The 21,945-nt window shown below is 40.6% G+C and overlaps 1 protein-coding gene across 3 annotated transcripts in view; it reads right to left on the reverse strand.

Annotated features, from left to right (window-relative positions):
* taok3a (TAO kinase 3a) overlaps positions 1-21,945 on the reverse strand; it is an 80,669-nt gene that overhangs the window by 9,117 nt on the left and 49,607 nt on the right. For all 3 annotated transcript variants that reach the window (XM_034118279.1, XM_034118281.1, XM_034118280.1), the window contains 7 exons: positions 17,522-17,603; positions 13,043-13,210; positions 11,697-11,894; positions 8,143-8,280; positions 3,247-3,483; positions 2,002-2,130; positions 506-709 (listed from right to left, as the gene is read on the reverse strand). In XM_034118279.1, coding sequence (XP_033974170.1) covers positions 506-709; positions 2,002-2,130; positions 3,247-3,483; positions 8,143-8,280; positions 11,697-11,894; positions 13,043-13,210; positions 17,522-17,603 — 1,156 coding nt within the window. The remainder of the gene's footprint in view (positions 1-505; positions 710-2,001; positions 2,131-3,246; positions 3,484-8,142; positions 8,281-11,696; positions 11,895-13,042; positions 13,211-17,521; positions 17,604-21,945) is intronic.

Raw genomic sequence — 21,945 nt, forward strand, 5'->3', positions numbered from 1 at the left:
TTCTGGGATCAGCTTGTTTTATATGCTTGATTCACATTTAAATAACTTGTTGTCCGTTCGTCATTTGGCATAATGGCAGCCCACTGCTCCTTACACTATGATGGGTCGAATGCAGAATGTACATTTCCCCTCTATGGGACTAGTAAGCGTATACAAAATAAAAATAATAAATACAAAATATGTTGCTATATTCAACAGCTTAACAATCAATACATATCACAAATTAAAACGTTCCTATTTTTTTTAAAGCAAAACATTGAAAGTATAACTTAAAATGTAACTCAGAGGGTGATGTAGGGGAAATACAAAATACCCTAAGACTCCACAAAAGAGCTTTTCTCTGTAATAATCTTCTTACACTTCACAGATCTAAAGACAATGGGTGTATTCAGGACACACTGGTCTTTAACACTGTTGTTGTTGTTGTTGTTGTTGTTGTTGTTGTAATGAAACTATTATCAAATTATTTATTCACAAAAACAACAACTTTAAGGTTCTTTCGCACCTCTCGGATCTGCTCCTGCTCCAGGTCGTGCCTCTTGATCATGACTTTGCGCTTGAAGGCGCGGCAGTTCCTGTCGTAGAACACTCTCTGCTGGGCCAGCAGCATGGCCTCCTCCTCGGCCTGGGAGTGCTGCATGTTCTCCTTGTGCTTGGACAGGCGCTCCTGCTTCTCCTTCTTGGGTGTGCTGTGGTCCTCGTTCATCTCCTGAGAGAGAATCAGAATCAGAATCAGGTTTATTACCAGGTAGGTTGACACGTACGAGGAATATCCACATGGTGTCGTGGTGCATACATAAAAGTAAAACAAAATGTAAAAAAACAGATAGAGAAATATTATAAGAAAACTATAATAACATTACAAATGATAAAACATATAGTAAAATAAAATATAGCAGTATTTACAATTAAATAGAATGGAATCAAATATGTGCAGTAATAATAAAAAAACAAAACAGATATTGTTTACATTAATGTAATGCAGAGAGTCTGCTAAAGTTCAAAGCAGAGAGCTGGAGGAATTATGAATGACTTGTTTTAATAATGACAGGTCAAAAAGCAGAGTCAGAGTCACATTTAGGCCGTGGCCAGTTATTAAGGAATTTGAGCTGTGATTTAAGTTTGACTTGTGTAGGCAAATATGAGTTTAACTGGCAAAATAAAAACAATGGTAAGAATGGGAGTAGCTATTGTGGGCTGTTGGGGAGGAACTATGTCTTCATATTTTACATTAAAACAATTAAATAGTCTAAAGTAGCAGAAAATGTCCAAACAATGTATTTCACGTGCATGTTTTGAATGTGATAATAAACAATGCTTCCATAAATACTGCCTAAATAGAGACTAGTGTTCACAATATCAAGTATTTGCAGTGAGAGCATACGGCAAACTCCAGTTGACCTTCTGTCTAGAAACTACAAATGACTTTCATAACCAGAGGAGGGTTGTATTTTTCCTTTCAAACAAGTCTATCCCTCCTCGGTATGAGTTCTCTTTCTCTTTCATGGGCTTTAAGGTAATCTACAACTCGAGCTAATGCACTTAGCACATGAGCCTGATCCCCGTTCTCTGTGGTGTCTAATTCCGTTACAGCCCTCAGTTGGTGGGAAATATCTCTGCCTGCCAGCAATGCTTTCTTTTAACTGTGCTGCTGACCTAATTTTGGTCACTTATCTTCTAACTGAAAACACAGTGTTTCGCACTCCCAGCCCACTGGAGTATTCTCTGGACTCACATAGAAGGCTGTGGAGGCACATGAACGCCACACTGTGCGTATGGTTTTGTGGGTTTCCTTGTTTGTGTCAATGTACATGTGTAGGTACAAAATGAGTAGGCTGAGTGACTCATCACAACTTCCAAAAGAGCGCTTTTGGAGGTACTGAATGTGCATGTTGGTGTGGAGGAGGGCTGATTCAACAGTAAACAGCATGCTGGACCATGTGTCACACGCCAGAGAGGCTTTCAAAAGGAGAAAAAGGAAAGCAACAAAACGCGGCGCACCTCCTTAATCTTCTCCTTGCAGAGTTTGTACTGCTTCTTTTGATTATCCAGGAAGGTGGTCAGCTCCTTCTTCTGCTGGGCCACGATCTGCTGCTGGAACTTCTTCTCATCCGCCATCGCCGTCTTCATCTGGTGGACACATGAAACGAGAAGGAAAAAAGAGCTAGGGCCGTTAGCAGCGGAAATAATAATCTTAAGTACTAAGAGATAAATGAACAAATAATGAATAAACATTCTTAAAAATTATAAATGTTTTAGTCAACAAAAGGTGCCCAGTCATGGACCGATGATAGGATTAGCCATGTTCCTGTTTCTTTATCATTTAAATCTGTATATTCTTTTGTTTTGGGCTGTTTGTCAGACAAACAAATAGTAAGATGAAACCTTCAGGTCACAGAAACTTTAACAGAAGTTTTGAACTACATGGTATTGACAAAAATCATATATATATATTAATCAATAGAGATTCTGCAGATAAATGATTAATTATTTGTTGGCTGAAGCCCTCAGAGTTCTGTTGGATAACTTTGTATCTGTTTGTCATGTATAATATATGAAAGTATGACCAGTTAAAGAGACTGGACTTGTCGGTTTGATTCAACTTTTCATGTTATTGGCTGTAACTAATATCAGTTTATATAAATGTAAAGGAAATTACAATATGCGTACATTTGTCTTGATAGGAGATTAATAATGACAGTGCAGGAGTCCGTCTCCAGGATAACAAAACATTAATATGATCCATAAAAATAAACAGCTAAAACCACTTTTTCCAGACAAGAGGCCTGTTGGTGTTTTCTTATGAAGCCAATGTCTAGTGTCCTTTTGGTTTGGCTAATTTGACTTGTCTCTCATATGCGACATTGTGTGCTGGCCTACAGAAACAGATGTACTATCTCCATGGCTGGGCCGGCAAGCTGCGTGCTAATCACAGAGATATGCAGCTTGTTCTTCAGAGTGGGACATTCTGTGACCCACTTCTGCCCTTGTGTTTCATCCTATGTGTCATTGGGTGGCAGCAGTGCTCAACACAACTTTTCATAGCATTCAATATAAAACTTTAGGGTTCAAAAAGTTCGTTTTTTAAAACATTATTGCCCTTTCCTCAGCTTTAGAATAGTTTGAACATCATGGCCTCCCCTCCTTATCCCCCAGCTAACTGTTGCATGGCACATGTTGCTCAGAGCGATCATCAGGATATGACTTAGGGTTCCTATAAGCTTCAACACTCTTCAGATATCCCACCTCCTTCTCAGAATGCACGGCGTGGCGCTTGGCCAGCTTCTCCAGCTCGATGTAGGCGTTGTTGGCCTGCGTCTCCACCTCCTTCTGCAGCTTGAGCCGGTGCTCGTCCATCTCGGCCTTCAGCTTGTTCTCCAGGGCGATCAGCTGCTTCTGGTGTTGCCGCCGCATGCGCTTGTATCCCGACATCTGCTCCCGCAGCTCGCTCTCCTGCTCATGCTCGTGGATCTGCTTGGTCACCTGTGGAGGAAGAGAAGTTAGGAAATGTGATGTCTGACTTTTCATCAGACCAAAAAAATGAATTATTTAACAGAACTGTTCACAGGTTTTAAAAGGCTTGGCCAAAATTCTAAACTTTGTGAATAGGCAAAAATGAAGAACACGTTTTTGTTTCCTCAAATAGAACCTAAAACAGAATGTATTCAATACAGTTAAGCATTACAACGCAACTTTTAGTGTTACATATATCGGTTTTACAGAGACAAGAAAAGCTATTAACCTGTGATGGGGAAAAAAGGACTTAAATAAAGAAATACTGTGAAAACCCTGAAGATGAAGTAACAAGTAGAGCCTAACAAAAGCTCTTTCATCTGACCATTCCACACACACACACACACACACACACACACACACACACACACACACACACACACACACACACACACACACACACACACACACACACACACACACACACACACACCGCAGAGCTCGGGCATCAGAAAGGATCTGAACCCTCTTTAAGTCAGACGGAGAGAGAACACATTTACATTTATATCATGATAAGTGTAATCTAAAAGAAGGACAATTATGTCACTCAACAACAATGACACCCATCTTTCTTTTTTCTTTTTTTGCAAAACCTGACCACCCCCGCAACACCAACCTGAGGACAGAAAGGGTTCTCCACGTCTAGGTAGTACTCGCTCCGCATCTTCTCATAACTCCCACCTGAACTCCTCAGGCCAAACATGATGGCAAATTTTAGCCAAGTGCACCGGCATCCAGGAACCTTGTGCAGCATCCTCTGCCCGACAGAACCCCGCCTGAGCTCCGATGCCACCCTGAGACCCACCCTTACTGGACGACCACCCCCCCCCTCTTCTTCTTCTTCTTCTCGTGGCAGGCGTGTGAACTGTGAATGAGGCAGGCCGCCCGCGCCGGCCAACAAGAGCACAGAGCGCCTCTTTAGTTGGGCTAACGCTAAGCGGCGGACAGCAGGTGGGTCACATGAATACCTCATTGAGTAGGAGTGAGAGAAGTTGGAGAGGGGGGGTTGGATAGGAGAAGGCATTAAAAACTGAGGGAGGGGGGTGGGAGGTGTTTGCAAAGGAGAAACAGCTAATTCAGAGTGACTGGGAGAAAGTTGAATAAAAAAAATGCCAATAACTAGAAAGAGAATAAGAGCATCTAGAAGAGAAAATGGGGTGGAGTTGGGGGGTTTGTCCTGAAAAAAGGTGGAGGTGGAACCCCCAGCCCCCCTTAATCTGTGCTGATTAGCTCCCAATCCTAGTCACTTGCTTCGCTGCCACCCTTCGTGCTGCATCAAAGGGCCAAGTCACGTCATGTGACGGCCTCTTTCACACAAGGTGTGTGTGTGTGTGTGTGTGTGTGTGTGTGTGTGTGTGTGTGTGTGTGTGTGTGTGTGTGTGTGTGTGTGTGTGTGTGTGTGTGTGTGTGTGTGTGTGTGTGTGTGTGTGTGTGTGTGTGTGTGTGGAGGGTAAGAGGGGCATGCAGGCTAAAGGTGGAATTAAGCAGCTGATCTCAGTTATTTGCTTATGTTGTTCAATTTGCTGTTATCGAAGTACTGCAAGGATATGATTTGTGGAAAAAAGGAAATGCTGTGCTGGTGGTTGGGAATTAGCAAATAAGTAGGGCAAGCACTCACACATTGTCTTCTTACTTTGTTGTTGGTATCAAATTAATAGCATTAACAGAGAGGCAGTTCTGTTTTCACTGTTATCCTGCCAGAATGCAGGGTTGAAAAGAAGGCATTCAATTTGCTGAAAATGGATGATGGTCTTCAGAAGATTGTAATCTTTTTATCGCCTGGAGCTATTTTGTCCTTGAGGAGTGCAAAAGGAGTATTTATTTGTTCTAAAAGGAGAAAAGAGATGCATCCTTAAAAACAAGTATGCCATTTTTTGAGTGAGAAATGTTCTTAAATCATTAGAAGCCTCAATCTGCTCTTCAGGTCTGTCAGGTAAGAGACCAAAGAAGAAAACAATGCCCTGAATGAAGCTACAGATGTATAGTAACATGTGGGGAGGTCATTTGGCTAAAGAGGGGAAGCAAAAGCCTCTCCAGACCCTTCTTTACTGTCAAGTTTTCCTGTCAATGTTGGGGACTCTTTGTCTCATATGTCTCTTTGGATCCCAAAGCAACTGCAAAAATACATTGGGTTTAACCACAGCCTCCCATCTCTACATATGAAATATATATTTTAATTATTTTCTGCTATATAAATACATGGCAGATTTGTTGTGTAAGTGTCGTTTGACGGGGAAGGTGCATGTTTCTTAAACTCGACTGATCTGCTGGTCTTTTGTTGAGCGGCAGATGATGTGAAATCTCCTACAATGTCGTCTTTACACCAGCCTTCAGTCAGTTGACCTATAATAACCCCTGCCCTCCCTCCCACTCTGTATGTCCTCTCACATTGGTTCTGTATGTCTTTACACCCATCTCTTTCTGCTGTTTCCTTCCCTCCTCACCCTTGTCCCTTTTTCCGTCTCCAATGTTTTTTTCATTCTGCTCTCATCTGTCCTTCTCTTCAGTTTTTCCCGTCGTTCTTCTTCTCTGTTTCCATGTTTCCCCTTCAGATCGGACTCTGTGTCACCTCTGCCTCTCTCTCCCTTGTCCTGCTTTGACAGTCCAGATTTAATCTGCACTGCTCTTGTGTCTCACCTCTGTTTGCTTATCTGTCCTTCGCCCTGATATCTCCTCCACATCGTCCTTACCTTCACTAGCCAACATCCTCTATCATTTCATTTAATCTCCCTCCATCACTATCATTTCCTCGTTTGTCTTTGCAAATAGCACATTTCTCACTCAGGAATTTGTATACTTGTTTTATGGAGGATGTAACTTCTTCCAGACGGTACATGTTTTCATATTTCTCCTGCTCTTCGTCTTCTCATCTCTTTCCCTTCTCTGGCGATCCCTCTCTCGTCTCACCATCTGGACCCCCCGTTCGTGTCTCTCCCTCTCCCTTTGTCTACCTGCTGATTCCAGTCTCAGCGAGCCGAGGCCAATCTGAGGACGTCTGCGCTCGGCAGAAAAAGATGATGTCATCTCTGTTTGAGCGCCGGCGGGCAGGACTGGTGCTATCACACAACACAGACACCGTGGTTTACACCATGCCGCCTCTTTTCAAGACGGGCAGCCTCAGTTACACAGAGCTGCTAGGTATCTTAGTGTTTTGTCATGAGAGGACCTGCTACAAATCTATGACAATTAAAAGTTGTGTGTTTTGTGACAATATTTCTAATTTCATGAGATAAACTCTCAAAAATAACTACAACCATCACAATTGACGAGTACCTTTCTTATCATTTTGTCTCATCTTTTCTTACGTGACATTAAATGGCGTTTTGAGGTATACGTAACCAATACTTTGTTCTATGGTTTAATTTACTGGATGATTTTACGTTTTCAGGACTCTCAAATGTATTCATACTATCAGGAAAATGCTTATTTGGTCTCAGCTGAACCAGGGACGAGTGTTTGCAAAAAGAAATGGCTCCTTTTTGAGTCAACAAGGTTGGCTGGTATAGAGGCTTCTGAGCATAATAGTGAAAAGGCTTCTCACAGTGAGACAAAGGGAGCTGATGTCATGCTTATTTGTTTAGTAAGGTTTAATTCTTCTAGCAATGCAGTCAATTGATTAAGTGTGTATTAGGGTGGATTATCTTCATCAATTTTCTCTATGAGGAATTTTAGACCTATATTTATTTTTTAACATCCTAGAATTTCTGCTGCACTGAATCGTACTCTTCCAATGGATGAAGAATGGCTGTAAGATTTTAATAAAGCTATATACAGTTGTGTGCGACTACAGATAAAGGCGACCTGGACTTGGTTCACACTCTGATCAAGGTCAGCACGAGGACACACGTCTTCTTTGCTCATGTTCCTCGTGTCTGGTTTAAGACCACTGGGTCATGGATGGGTAAACAAACACACTCACATACGCTTACACACAACACTACTACTAGTTACTCGAGCCGGTTTCCATGACAACAGACATGAAGGGAGGGAGAGAAGGAGAATATTCCTCCCTCTTCAACTCAGACTGTAGAGTCAGATCAAAGAATGATGTATTATAAAGTGCAGGAGAGGAGGAAATAAAAGGAGAGGGGAGGGAGGGGAGCAGGAATATAAAGCGTAGTAAAAGGAGGAAAGACAGCAGAGAAGAAGAGAAAGGCTGTATAGTTGCAGAAGACTGGAGACAAAGAGTCAGAGAAGGTGATGACCAAAAGATGGGTCGACAGGAGGAAAACTAAAACTAAATATATAGGTGGGGCCAAAAGAGAAAGGCAGGGTTGATATTAAAACTAAAGTTTGTTCAAAAAGGATCCACATGTCATTTCTTGGAGATATCAAATCCAGCCTCAATGTCCTGCGGCCACATTTGCAGACAGGTTTTAACAGAGAGAGACAAAAAAAGCCCCCTGTGCGCCCTAGTATTCTGCAATGGTGTGAATATGACATTCTGAGAAAAAACGCTGCTTCAGCAAGAAGCAGTTTTTCCAATTGTTGGGGGACTTATATCAACACAACTTTCAAAGTGGATGCTGCACAAAAAAATGATCCTGAAACCAAACACATAACAAGGCTGTTACAGGTTCCCAGGAAGAGGAAGGAGAACAACAGAGGAAGGAGTTGAGATAAACCTACCAGAGAGGCTGATTTGATGGTGGCGAAGCGGCTCTGGTTCTTGTAGTTCTGGGCCTGGCTGCTCTTGTCGGAGGAGGACGGCCGCAGCCCTTGCAGTTGGTCCCGGTGGTTCCCATCGTCCCAGTTGTACTGTTGGTCCTGTGACACACACACACACACACACACACACACACACACACACACACACACACACACACACACACACACACACACACACACACACACACACACACACACACACACACACACACACACACACACACACACACACACACACACACACACACACACACACACACACACACACACAGTCAATAGCCATAAAACATTCATTATCACCATGTTTTGGGAATCTATAAATCAGGCTATGAATGATACATGAACAAACCTGCAAGGAAACACCTTCAAAATAAAGGTATGTTTGAAACGGAAAAGTTTGGTGCATGTAAAAGCTACTTAAATGGAGATATCTTCCTCATACATATCCTATACATTTAGTTAGACACTAAAATATATGGTTTACTTTCTAAAAAAACGAAAATAGACAAAGTGTAGTTAAATAAAAAATGTAAATGTGTATTTCGGATGTTTTTCTTCCAACCAGTCTGGAAAGGCACGTTATGGAAGCAAAATATCCAATACTTAAATAATTAAACATTGCTTGTAGATAGATGTTTTTGTAGGTAGTGTTTTGCCTTACAATAATGCAAGAACAAATGGCACTGTTGTGAACTTGAAGGTGCCACAGGACACTTCACACTGCCTCATTTCTTAGGCCCCGGCTCCACGAGGACGAAAACGGGTTGAATCCGCATATTTCTCATGCGTATAGCCCTCTAAGCTCGACGACGCCGTAAGGGAAACGTAGAAACAGACCCCGCAAACGACAACGGGTCCAAAGGTGGATAGATCTGGGAACGGAGCGCTCTGGGGGGTCCAACGGGGCCGTGGAGTCGCCTATACGGTCATTCGTTTTCATAACCCCGCCTCTCCCCCGCAGGGTTGCTATCGTGCTCCAGTCGCTACTGACCATGCTACAGTTCTTTGTGCAACATCTACAGGAGCTCCTCCTTGAATTCAGATTATTTATCTTTATCTCGATATGGACATAAACGCGAGTGAAGTCTAATCTGACAGGACGGAGACACGCAGCTCCTCCCGCTGTGATGCAGCGGGAGCAAAACCCACACTTCAAGTCAGATCATCACCCTTAGCTATTTTAATTACCTCTCAAACTACCTAAACTAGTTATAAATATGTTTATTTTTACTGTCGGGTCACTCATTACAGGATCAGCTGCTGCATGAGACAGACACTGACGCTGTCAGAAGAGAGGAAAAAGAGACAGGCTCCGTGTATTTGATGATTATATATCATTATATCGTCGTTATTCATTTGTTTTAAAGCTCAATAAATAACAATGAAGACCTTTGACCGGCACTTTTATAATTTTGTCCGGAAGATTTAAACTTTAACACACGTTGACCGGCGAAAAACTCTGCCCGGTTCTGTCGGCCCCCACCGCGGAGAATAAACAGAAGTGCAGCCATGACAACCATTCTTCTTCGCTGCTTTTGTGGAGGAAGTTGCTGCTTTTGTGGAGGAAGTTACAGCGCCACGTACAGGTTCGGCATATGTACTGCAGCTTTCCCAGCGGTTGGATGTAAACGGAGCCGTCTCGTGGAGCTTGACACAATCCGGTGTATATTGCGTGGGGACGGAAGGTTTTTTGCGGTTGCATTTGCGTTACTCCGATGCGTTTTGCCGTATTTGTCCTCGTGGAGCCGGGGCCTTAGTGAAAAACCGTGGCAGTGTTAAATCGACATCATTCTGTGACTTTTTAAATAAGAAAATTCCCCGTTGATGTGAATGGTACGACTTCTAGACTTCAAAAGGCATCTAGGGCATCTAAGGCTGCAGAAACTGTGTCAACCATAAGCGGAACATCAAAAAATGTCTACACTAACAACAACACCCCCTCCCCCAGCATTAAAAACTGATTTCAGGACCCAGGGGACCAAAGAGTTGATTCATGTGAGGAGGGGGACTTCATCAGCATGTGAAAACAATATGCGTCACTGTCACTTGTTCTCAGCTCAGCCCCTGAACTTGAAACACACTGGCTGTCTGTTCATGGAGTGTCGTCCTTATTCATGCACTGTCATATTTACAAAGAGCGGATGAAGAAAGAGAATGAAAGAGCAGTGTCAGCCCTCTCTTGACAGATGTTTAAGTCACATGAGAACGTCAGGCATTGTGTTGACCTGTGTGTGTGTGTGTGTGTGTGTGTGTGTGTGTGTGTGTGTGTGTGTGTGTGTGTGTGGGATGACAGAGCTGTAAGTAGGGGGAGTGTGTGCTGCTTGTCGACATGTGTACACAGCCTTTGTTCTTGAGTGTGAGCGGTGTTTGTGATGATCTTGAAGCGGTCTGCCAAACAGTGAGGACTGTGTCGATGGTTTCCATGGTTTCAAAGGGGGAGGGGATTACGCATACACTTGAAATAGTAAAGGAAATCCAGAGATGTGTGAACAGAGGCATGTGTCCTTTGGTTGTGTGTTTTTATGCACTCACTGAGTACTAGTGATTTTTAGAAAGCCAAGTGTTTATCTCTATATCCTAAGGTCCTAAAAATGGATTGGAAATCAATGACATTTCAAGGCCAGGTAGGCCTTATGCTAATGTTTAATGATAGACTTTTGTGGTTATCTAGATTTGAAATGTTATCCATTAGATATTTTTCTTCTTCTTTATTAGCCAAAATGAAACACTAATCTTTAAGCATGGGACTTGCAGAGACAATAAGTTAGAGCAGCGCCTCCAAACCAGAGGCACATTAAATCTAGGGTATACTTCAGCAGTTGTCAAAGGGCTTTTGGAAACATATACGGTAAAAATAAATAATCATATTTTAACATCATTTAGAAACATTCGTGATATTGATTTTTGGTTGCAAAGATTAGTGCTGATTCCATGGGTGTTTCAGAGCTTGAGTACCAATTGGCAACTTTGAGGACCCATGAGGGAAATCAAAATGTGGGGTTTAAACTTGTGTCCATTATATCAAACTCTCCTGGTGTCTTTAAAAATCGTATTTTTTGTAAACACTTAGTGGGCTGCCAATTAACCAACAGTAATTGTCTCAAAGAAATGCACAATAAATATAAAATTAGGCCTGTTGCAACCAGTATGACACATGTTAATCAACTAGTCCTTGTAATAAATAGATCTGTTTTAATATGATGTAGCACCCTGTCTCTGCAGTAAGCCATGTTAGTATTTTTATACCAATATATGACTTTGTTTTGTTGAATTACACCTTATCTGTCTAAGGCCCTTTAATTATTGGAACAAGCTTTTGTTATGTTTTCCTACAATACCTTATACAGTGTTTTGTTTCTGTTGTGGCAGGGCGGTTAAGACCGGATTCACACTGCCTCTCCACCATGAACTTAAACCTCTAGTTCAATTTGTAGTTTTCAACTTTTAGCAGCACTTCAAAGGTGTGTCTGTGCCAAAGGGTTCATTCTGACAACTTGTGTATGTATGACTTGTACCTTCTTTGTGTGCGGGGAGGATTCCAGGGTGCTGCTGTAGTCCTGTGGGTGCATCATGGTCATCTCGGAGCAGCTGTCGTCCAGCACCTCCTGCATGCTGTTCACGCTGCTGCTCTGGCTGCCTGTGCTGACCGAGGTGCTCGGGATGGAGTGGTTGCTTCCCAGGCTGTTCATCTTACAGCTGGCTGCCTCGCTGTCCTGCAACAGAACATCCACACAATCACATTAAAAAACACAAATATACACTCAAGAGTCAGCTCCAATAGATACAGGCTCCTGCAAATGTTTAAGGAAGTCACCTCAATACAAGGAAATACAACTTTTGGTTGTATCAGAATCATGCTAAAGTGCCTGTTGACTTTACATTTGCCTGTGTGTGTTTGAGTGTCATTCTTATGTTATTGCACATCTGTAAGCCTGAGATCTATTCAGATTAGATGGCCACTTGATTGTGTGTACATGATAAATTAAGGGAATAAAGCTGCACAACTATTAGGTGCAGGTGAATATTCAGTTAAGTCTGCAGTAACAGACTGTATCAGGATAATATACCCAGTCTTTTAAAATGACAGTTTCTGGTTCTTTGGGTAACATCACTATCCTATCCTCAGACTTTGTCCTGTGAATCTGAGCTTCATAATTCCTGCCTGTTGCCCCAATCAAGTGAACAACTTGAAAAGTGCATCCATCCACAACTTGAAAAGTGCATACATTTTTGCAACAAAATGGATGCACTGCAGTAGAGATGATAAAAATGACGTAAATCGAATCATTGTATTTGTATAAAGAGATAGTTATACAAATTGTTACTTCCAGCCTCTCAAATGTCATTTTATTTAGATTTTCTCTGTTTAATATTATTAAGAACTGAGTTTGTAAGTGGTTACTACTGTTTAGCGGGAAAAAAATGTAAACTTGCACTCTAGGAAATAGTGTATATTTTAAGACCAAACAATAATCAATTCATCTAGAAAATGGCTGGCAGAATGTTTTAGCCCTAAACTGATTGATTTAGCCTGTGCCTGACCAACTGGTATTTATTCTCTATTTTATCAATGAGTGTCTCTGTTGGCTTTATCATAGTTGTTGCTGTACACTGTGGACTTGTTATGTGTGTGTTATCTTTCTATGATAGTAAAGCTGAAATAAATGTGGTTTTACACAAAATCATTGTGTGAACATTGGAGAATTGTGAACTGAATTTAAATGGAGCTTGACTGGTTGGATGGTTTTTAACCCCTTGTTTTCCACTTGTATCCCTTTACAGTTACTCTTGACAGACTCTGTAATGTTTGTATCTCTGTATTATTTGTATAACGCTGATCTTTAAAATTAGGCCCTCCCACCTCCTCCTCTTCCTGGCTCTCTCCCATTGGTCCGTTGTGCTTCTCCTGGTAGAGGATCTTCTTCATCTTGCGGTACTGCAGGTTGTCCAGCTCCCGCACCGCATCCTTGGTCCTCTGGATGAGTTCCAGCAGAATGCGCGGCGAGCGTTCCCGACGCACAAAATCATGCTGAGAGAAGAAGAGGGAGAAAGTGAGTTAGTCGGTTGGTTGGGTTAGAAGTTATCTAAAGAGGGTTTGAGGGAGGAAACAATTGGTTTAGACATTTTTAAAATGTAGTTTTCTTTATACATTAAAGGTGGGGTAGGTAAGTTTGAGAAACCGGCTCGAGATACACTTTTTGTTATATTCCATGGAATGCTCTTAACATCCCGATAGCAATGAATATCTTAAGTGCTTTGACAAAAAATCCATAAAAAAATGTAATCTGTGGAAGCCGTAGTACTGTAAAAAGCACGACCAATCATTTGAGCCGGCCCGGCTAAAATAACTGGATGGCCTACCTGCCTGTCAGCCTTCCATCTGTGCACAAACCTATCTCGTGCCCTCATTGGTCATGTGCGCGTTCGTGTGTGTTGGAGGCGGGGCTCTATAAGGAAGTGGCAGATTTTCTCCGGTCGTGTATTTTCAAATTCTAGCGATCTTGAGCTGGTTTCTCCAAAATTACCTACCCCACCTTTAACCTGGAATAATTAGTCATGTTTCTAGTTCAGTCTTTATACCAGACATTTTATCAATGCTTAATTTTACACAAAAACAAATGTACATATATCTACAAGGTTTTCTCTTTTTCAAAAATGTTAAGCTGAATACAATTTTTAAAGATTCCATCTTAACATTAAAATTCAATTAATATCCTAATTTAAATGTTAATAGGTTAAATTGTACAAATGGTCTTTTTATACTTTTTTTAAAAACCTGGATTAATTAATCATGTTTCATTTTAAGACAACTAGAACAATATATTTCTTACAGACTACATGTTGACATTGAAATGCATTTAACCTTTTGATATTATTAGGCTAAATTATTAACATCTTTAAGAAATAATGTAAAAAAGTGGTGTGTGCTGTAAAGGATGTAGGAGCTTTAAATAATATTTTGAGTAACTCAAAATGATGGTTTTAGAACATCTAAGGGCCACAGGACTTTGATGTTTTTACATGCTCTGTTCTCAAAGATCTCATTAGTTGTGAATATAGGATATCTAATTTACTAAAGTATTTTACTGCCTGCTACTTTTTTCACAAAATTTACTTTTTGAACAGGCAGAGCAACTGTGACTATCACTAGAGGGCGCCTGTAGGTTGCTCTGCCCATTCTGAGAGTCCCAGCATGCTTCATTCTGTAGTACACTGAACACATGATATCTGTGAAAGATTGTCCATAAATTCGAATTGCATAAATACTCATAATCCTTTTCAGTCCAATTAATTATGTCTGAAGTGTAATTCCCTTGGCACCAAGTTAAAGACAGCTTCAAAAACATTGTACAACCATCGAGTAACAAGCTTACAATTAATTAGGAGGTTTCAGGCTTTTAATCTCAATCATTTAGTTTGTACTTTCGAGTAAGCCTACAAACATTTACGTCTCATTGGAAGCTGGATTTAATTACCCAGTCATGTATACACACTGGATATTTTAGCAACCTCAAATGTCTTACTTAGATTTTTTTCCTGTAACATTAATATTTCAAAAATGGTCAGATTTATTTAAAAGAATATAACGAATCATGTTTCCAAGATTATTTGTTGTTTTTCCAACAGTTTTACACTAATCTGCTGTGACCAGTTCTACTGTAAGGAACACACCTTCCTGTAATTTGATGTTAGGTGTACTTCGGTGGAGGTTGAGGCATTATGCATTTATGTAATTACTTATTTTGTGTTACATAAGCAGCAGGTCAGAGTGGGTGTGCAGGGCTGGTGGGGTTTGGGTAAGAATGACATGGTGTATGTTGTTCAAATGAATGTATTTTTTTTAAGCATTGAACTGTACTGACATCAGGATGAAAATAAAACACTCCCCTGCTCTTCTACCCACTCCACTACACACACACACACACACATATTCACACCTCCCCTTAGTCACTCTCATTCATAAAATATGTTGAGCTAAATCACTGAAATGTATGCAACCACAGAGTACAGGACTATATATACTGTATAAAAAAACCTATATTTTTAGGTCTATTTCCAGCTTTCTGTCACTGCACACCGTCCTCTCCATGTGACAGATGCTGGTGTAATGGGTTAGTCAGGACACCAGGGAATGACATCACACTCTGAAAATAGAGATGGGAGAGATTTGTCCCGTTTTCTGACGGACCAAAACCAGAGTGTGGGTGGTCCCCCCTCCCCTCTCCCATCGACCAGCAGGAAGTTATCTCTGGGATTCATTATAAGTTAGAATGAAGCGACATAATCTGAATTTATACTGTAGCATCACCAGCTTCTTCTACCAAAAGTATTAATCCTTACTCGGAGATTTATCCGTGAGGTATTGTGATGTTAAATGTGAGTGCACTCGAGACGAAATACTTTCTGAGTATTATTCTTAAAAATGTAAAACCTCCACCGCTTATGTAGAAAAGGAGATAAGAGAATGAATATTATTATTCAGTTTTGTTCTTCAACTTATGTTACGCATTTTATTTGTCATAATTTGGTTATCTTAATTTATGAAGTGGTATTTTTTTCCTCTTTCCTATCCTTGATTTTATGTTAATTTTAATGTATATTGTTTCTTTATTGTAAATCATATTGTGTGGCATTTTTTGTACCAAAGATGCTATACAAACTAAATATATTTACCTTATATTATTAATAAATGAATGGTTGAGGATCTTTTTAAATATCCCTCTTCTCTTCCTTTCCAGGAGTTACATTAACAGAAATAGTGCTGGAACCAAAACTTGGTTAGCTTAGCCTAGCATAAAGAAAGGAAACAGCTAGCATTGCTCTGCTAGCTCTAGCTCCATATTTATCAAACAGATAGCGTCAGTCTTGACATCTGACTCTCAAAAAGAAAACTAATCCACAAATAATGTATCGCCAAAATATTTTACAATAATTTTCTAAATTGAACCAAGACATAAAGGAAATTGCCATTGACTGGTTCCAGCTTGTTAAATGTGAATTTTCTGCTTTTTCATTTAAATATATTCATGTAAATGTAATTACTTAATTATTGATTGTCTGTACTCATGAGAGGTCAATTAGAGGTCATAATTACTTTTATAATTACTATTACTCTTAACAAGGCATACAGGGTGAGTTTAACCTGAAGCCAGAACACTGATAGCTCAAGGCCCCCAGATTAGTGACCTGATTTCCCCTTTAAAGAGCTTGGAGGGGCGTGTGCCTGTGTCCCTGTGTGCCTTTGCAAAAATTGATTTTGTGTGTGTGTGAGAAGAGAAAGTGGGGTTTTAATCACAGGCTAACACCCCACCCCCCACCCCCTCATTCTAAAGCAGCCCCTTCGACACTGATCCCAAGTCTGTTGGGTACTTATCCCTCTTTAATGTGTTTTCGGACAGGATTTGGGTCAGGGGTGTTGGGAAGAGTGAATACCAGCCTAAACTTTGATCCTATCCAGGCGAGAGTCCAGAGCCCTTTATTTGAGCTACCCTCAGGTTGAGCAGGTGGGAAAACTCCTGCTGGAGCCCCCACACTGTTGAGCGTGATTCCCAAGAACATAAAACTCTTAGTGGACCAATGGGATTACCTTTTGGTCACACAAACAAAAAGATCAACCCCTGGATAACAGGGAAACACAAAGAACATGCACAGATTAACACTGTGTAAGTTCATTATGTTTTTGAGTGGATTTAGTTGGTTGTTATTAGGCGGGATGGCTGAAATGCATTATAAAGCCTGATTTGCAGCTGCATTTCAAATGTTTAACCTTTATTTAATGGGACAAATGTGCTTTATATTTAAAAAATAACAGTAGGGAAGGACAAGAAAAGAGGAAATGAGGGTGACATGTCGCAATAGATGATTTTTGGACCTCGGAAACAGCAGTTTGACAAAAATGTGGTCCACTTTTAAGTTGTTTTAAACTTCAGAAAAGTCCCGCCCAAGTTAACCTTGTTATAAACTGATTTGTAAAAAGTATCTTAAAGTTGTATACACATTTTTAAAAAAAAGGCACACCCTGGTGGCCTTGTCACCCCAACTTCTTATCCCATCCTACCCTCTCTTTCTGCCTTCATTTCCTGTCATGTCTCTACTGTAACTTAAAGGCTATTAAGGTCCATGGCTTTGAGGCACAGCACAGGAAGCAAAGTTACAACAAAGAGACAAAAAAAGAGTAAGAAATTCTCAGCGGGGTGCTTGCTTCCTGCGCTTGAAGAATATATTCTTTAGTATTAAGGAGTCGTGGGTGGGTGGGAGTGACTCATCCACAAGGCTCATGGACTGACAGAGACAGGAAGTGAGGTCACAGCTGGAGGGATTACAGAGGAAGCCCACTCACTCTTAGCAGCTCCCCTGACGAGGGTCTGTCCTGAGGAATTTTCAGTAGGCAGTAGTCGACGAAGCTCCGGAAGGGGTCAGACCTGGGTAATGAGAACAGTGAAAATCAAAGACTCCCCTTCCCATTCAAACATTTCTAAATCAGGAAAAGTTCAAGCCAGACACCAGAGGCAAGGTTTGTCATGAACCGGTCCATATTAAGAGTTTTGGTTTAAAGCCTCCCTGCCATGTGTTGTTTCAGACTAGGGGAAAGATCACATCCAAAATAGATGTTGATTTAGTAACTGTGTCTATTTGAGTATGCAGATTTCTCCTTAATTAACCAAAATTACATTAGAGGATGCCTCATTTGCATATTTTAACATTTGTAGAATACAAAATAAGCTTTCCTATTGTAAGGGAACGTTTTTTTTATGGCAATCTATTTGTTACATTGTTTAACATTATTCAACTGAAGTGTCTTGTACATACAAAATGTATTGGATTTTATAATATATATATTTAAAAAAGCTGCTTTCTCAAAATATTCTCATACTCTGGGCTAGGGATGTCCACTTCAGCAGCTCTTACATACACCAATCTTTCTAGTTTTATCCCCGTCTATGTTGTAACGTTATTTTTAGGATTTGTTCATATATTATTCACAGCCTGATTTATAGACATTGCAAACCTGGCTTTATCCAAAGATTTCTGTTGCTGAAATATAAGCAAAAAAGCACAAATTGAAGAAAATTAAGATAAGGTCTTAGTCAGTCTATTTAAAAAAATGTGTAATACATGAGAAATATTGTATTGATGTTAGTAATCAACTGATGAATTCTCACATTGATATCGACTATGGTATCAAATGTTACCATAGTTGACTATTGTCTCCCTATAAGCCCAAATGGTAGGCTGCTTTCCACCACACTTCAATCAAGTCATGAATGTTGCACGTGATGAGTTATCTCTTCCTCTGATGTGCCTATGTTATCATATCAATGAATTAAACCAGAACAATCCTATGTAATCTCTTAGTGTAGCCCCATATATTAACCATATATGGATTATGTAAAAATGTGGAGCAATAAAAATATAGGCCACTGGAGAGATGGATCACAGTGACTTTAATCTAAAAATATACTCCTGATAACCCAGTATAACTAAAACAATGTGATTGGATTTTTTAATTAAAGTAGCCCATAGTGCTATTTAAGATATTGACCCGTAATATGCACATTCAGGGTCTTTGTAGGGTTCACCAATCCACCACAAACTCTAACGTTTTCTGTTGTAAGCCCAGGTCAATGAGTGCAATGTAGTGTGTCATGCCAGTGTGTGTGTGCGGTGTAAACCCAGTGAATGTGAGCTGAAGTTACACTGAGCAGCGGATGTCTGTACTAGTCTCATCTGGAGGGATGTTGCTAACGCCTCAGGCCGTTGGAGCTTCTCCAAAAATACCTCAACCCTGCGCCACCTCACACAATGCTACAAACCAACGCTAATTTTATAACTGCAGCGCATAGGCAGCAAACTTAAAAGACTCCCCCTGCCTCATGTTTCTGATGACAGAGCCTGTGATGTATTCTCTTTTTTAGGGTGTAAAATAAGAACACTGTTATTTAATTGAGAGCTTGGTGGAAGATTCATGAAGGCCACTGATGCCTTCAGGCTGCGCTGAGGCAGGTAGAGAACAACTCTCAACCTTGGCTGCGCACAAGATTCTTGCAACATACGACAAGGAGCAAACACAGACACGACTCTGCATGCTTAGGACCGCACACTTTCATACCACAGTATGATAGCATAAAGAATAACACTGATGTTCTCCATGTTATTTACCTCTAACAAAGGGTTAATATTTGATGAGTGTTGTTTCCCCCATGAGGCCCGCACCTCACATGCAAAGGGTTAGCATTGGCTGCAGTGAAACAGAGGAACTGAGGAATATTTACAGCTTTGCTAATTTCCTGCTTGCAACATTTTATGTCGTTATTTCTTATAGCAAATTTAGATCATCTTCTCTACATATTTACAGTCTACGAATACATCCTCTTATCTGCTGCGTGCAATAATACAACCTGGTTTCTTTCCTCCATTCTTTTATCTCAAGGTTTGTGCAAGCTCATACTCACATTTGCTAGTTAAATAATTATGAGGATGATCTATTTTTACCTAGTTGAGAATTTATAACATGAAATAGCTTAATGTTAACATTATGCTGCAGCTAGCCAAAAATAATGTTTATAAAGTAATGTATCTTAATTTAATTAAAGGTAGGGTAGGTAAGTTTGAGAAACTGGCTCGAGATACACTTTTTGTTATATTCCATGGAATGCTCTTAACATCCCGATAGCAATGAATATCTGAAGTGCTTTGACAAAAAATCCATAAAAAAATGTCATCTGTGGAAGCCGTAGTACTGTAAAAAGCACGACCAATCATTTTAGCCAACCCGGCTAAAATAACTGGATGGCCTACCTGCCTGTCAGCCTTCCATCTGTGCACAAACTTATCTTGTGCCCTCATTGGTCATGTGCGCGTTCGTGTGTGTTGGAGGAGGGGCTCTATAAGGAAGTGGCAGATTTTCTCCGGTTGTGTATTTTCAAATTCTAGCGATCTCGAGCCGGTTTCTCAAACTTACCTACCCTACCTTTAAGTCATTCAAGCAAAATCATCAGCTTAAATTAGAAATCAGGAAATCAGAAATCAGAAATGAGCAATTTCAAAAAACATTTCTTAATTTATTAGGTAAACTTTATGATTATATGAAGAAGCAGCATGAGCCTGACTTCAACACTGTGGCTGAGATGCTGCTGCAAAGAGCTGTTTAAAAGCTGCTGGCCTAAATTAAATCGCTTAAAGTTTTTAGATGTCTGGTAGGACAGTCTCTAGAGAATCTATTAGTGTCTGCTGTGAGGCTGAGAGCAGCATAAAATCCTGGCTGTTTTCCCATAATACATTTAGAAAGCTCAGTGTGTATACAAAGAAACATCCTAGTTAGAATGGAAAACACAAGTTTTTTTAGATAGAGTTCTATCTACTAGAATAATATTAATATAATCACACTGTTTGTTTTGATGCTGTTATACATTTAGACGTGCCTTATAGCCCAGCAGGAACAATGTGGGTATTCACACTGTATTACTGGTAGAGGTTTCCCAGGTAATTAACATAGGAGATTTAAATTGTGACATCGCACAAGGCCTGTTGCAGGGTTCAAAGGTCACGCAGATTAACACAGGGATGTTTTACCCCCAATGAGCACTGATTGGATTGGGCTTTCACGTTCAGTTGTGTGAAAGTATTGTATCAGCAGTTTCTGTGGATTTTTTCTGGTGTTTGTGGAATTTCTTTATATTAAAGGAGAGGTGTCATGCTTTTCCGGTTATTACCCGTCCCCTTGTGTGTTATGAAGGTTTGTATGCATGTAAACGGTGTGCAGAGTCAAAACCCTCAAAGTACACCCTGTAGCGAGTAAAACTCTAACACAGAAAATACCTCCCCAAAACGCCTCGTTGGAGATACGTCATTGTCCATTTGATTCTTCCGGGTACGGCATGATGTCAATCCGTACCGGAACGAAATGGACCAATCCGTGCAGCCGTTACGTTACGTCCGCGGAGCCGTTACGTTAAGCCCCCGCTGATTGGTCCAAATTGACCAATCCACGGACTTCCTCACACACAGGCAGCTCTGCTGATTTCTCCTCCCTGGCTGCAGGCTGATAACAGACAGTTGGGATCGCGGCGAAATTCTCTCTGCAGACCCATTCTCACAGCGTTTATCAACCTTTTTCTTACTCAATATCAAGCCACACTTATTGTTTTTACTTCGGCTGTGAGTTTGTGTGTGCTCAGGATGAGTTTGGCTGTGTTTCTCTATGTATCCTAAACAAGGAAACAACACCTCCACGGAGCTCAGCGCGATTCACAACGTCCCGACCAATCAGAGCACACTGTGCTCACAGGGAGGGTGGGGGCTGGAGCTTTGGGAGCTACAACGAGCCGTTAAAGGCAGAGAGTGAAATTCAGTGAATACACGTAGTTTACAGAGATGCTGTATGAGAAACCAATGTGAGTTTGGAAAAATGCACAGTATAAATCTATTCTAGTATACCTCAACAATGGAATTATGATCAGTGGAAATGGCCATGACATGTCTCCTTTAACATATAACACTTGTTAGACAAGCATATTTTTTTCAAAATATGTTGTAGTTCTTGGGGTTTGACTAGCCACATATCGGACATATTGCCATGAAGGAATGAATGGATGAATGAATGGATGAATGAATGAATGAATGGATGGATGAATGAATGGATGAATGGATGAATGAATGGATGAATGAATGGATGAATGGATGAATGAATGGATGAATGAATGGATGAATGAATGAATGAATGAATGAATGGATGAATGAATGGATGAATGAATGGATGAATGA

The sequence above is a fragment of the Trematomus bernacchii genome, unplaced genomic scaffold, assembly GCF_902827165.1.
Source record: "Trematomus bernacchii unplaced genomic scaffold, fTreBer1.1, whole genome shotgun sequence".
Taxonomy (NCBI): Eukaryota; Metazoa; Chordata; class Actinopteri; order Perciformes; family Nototheniidae; genus Trematomus; species Trematomus bernacchii.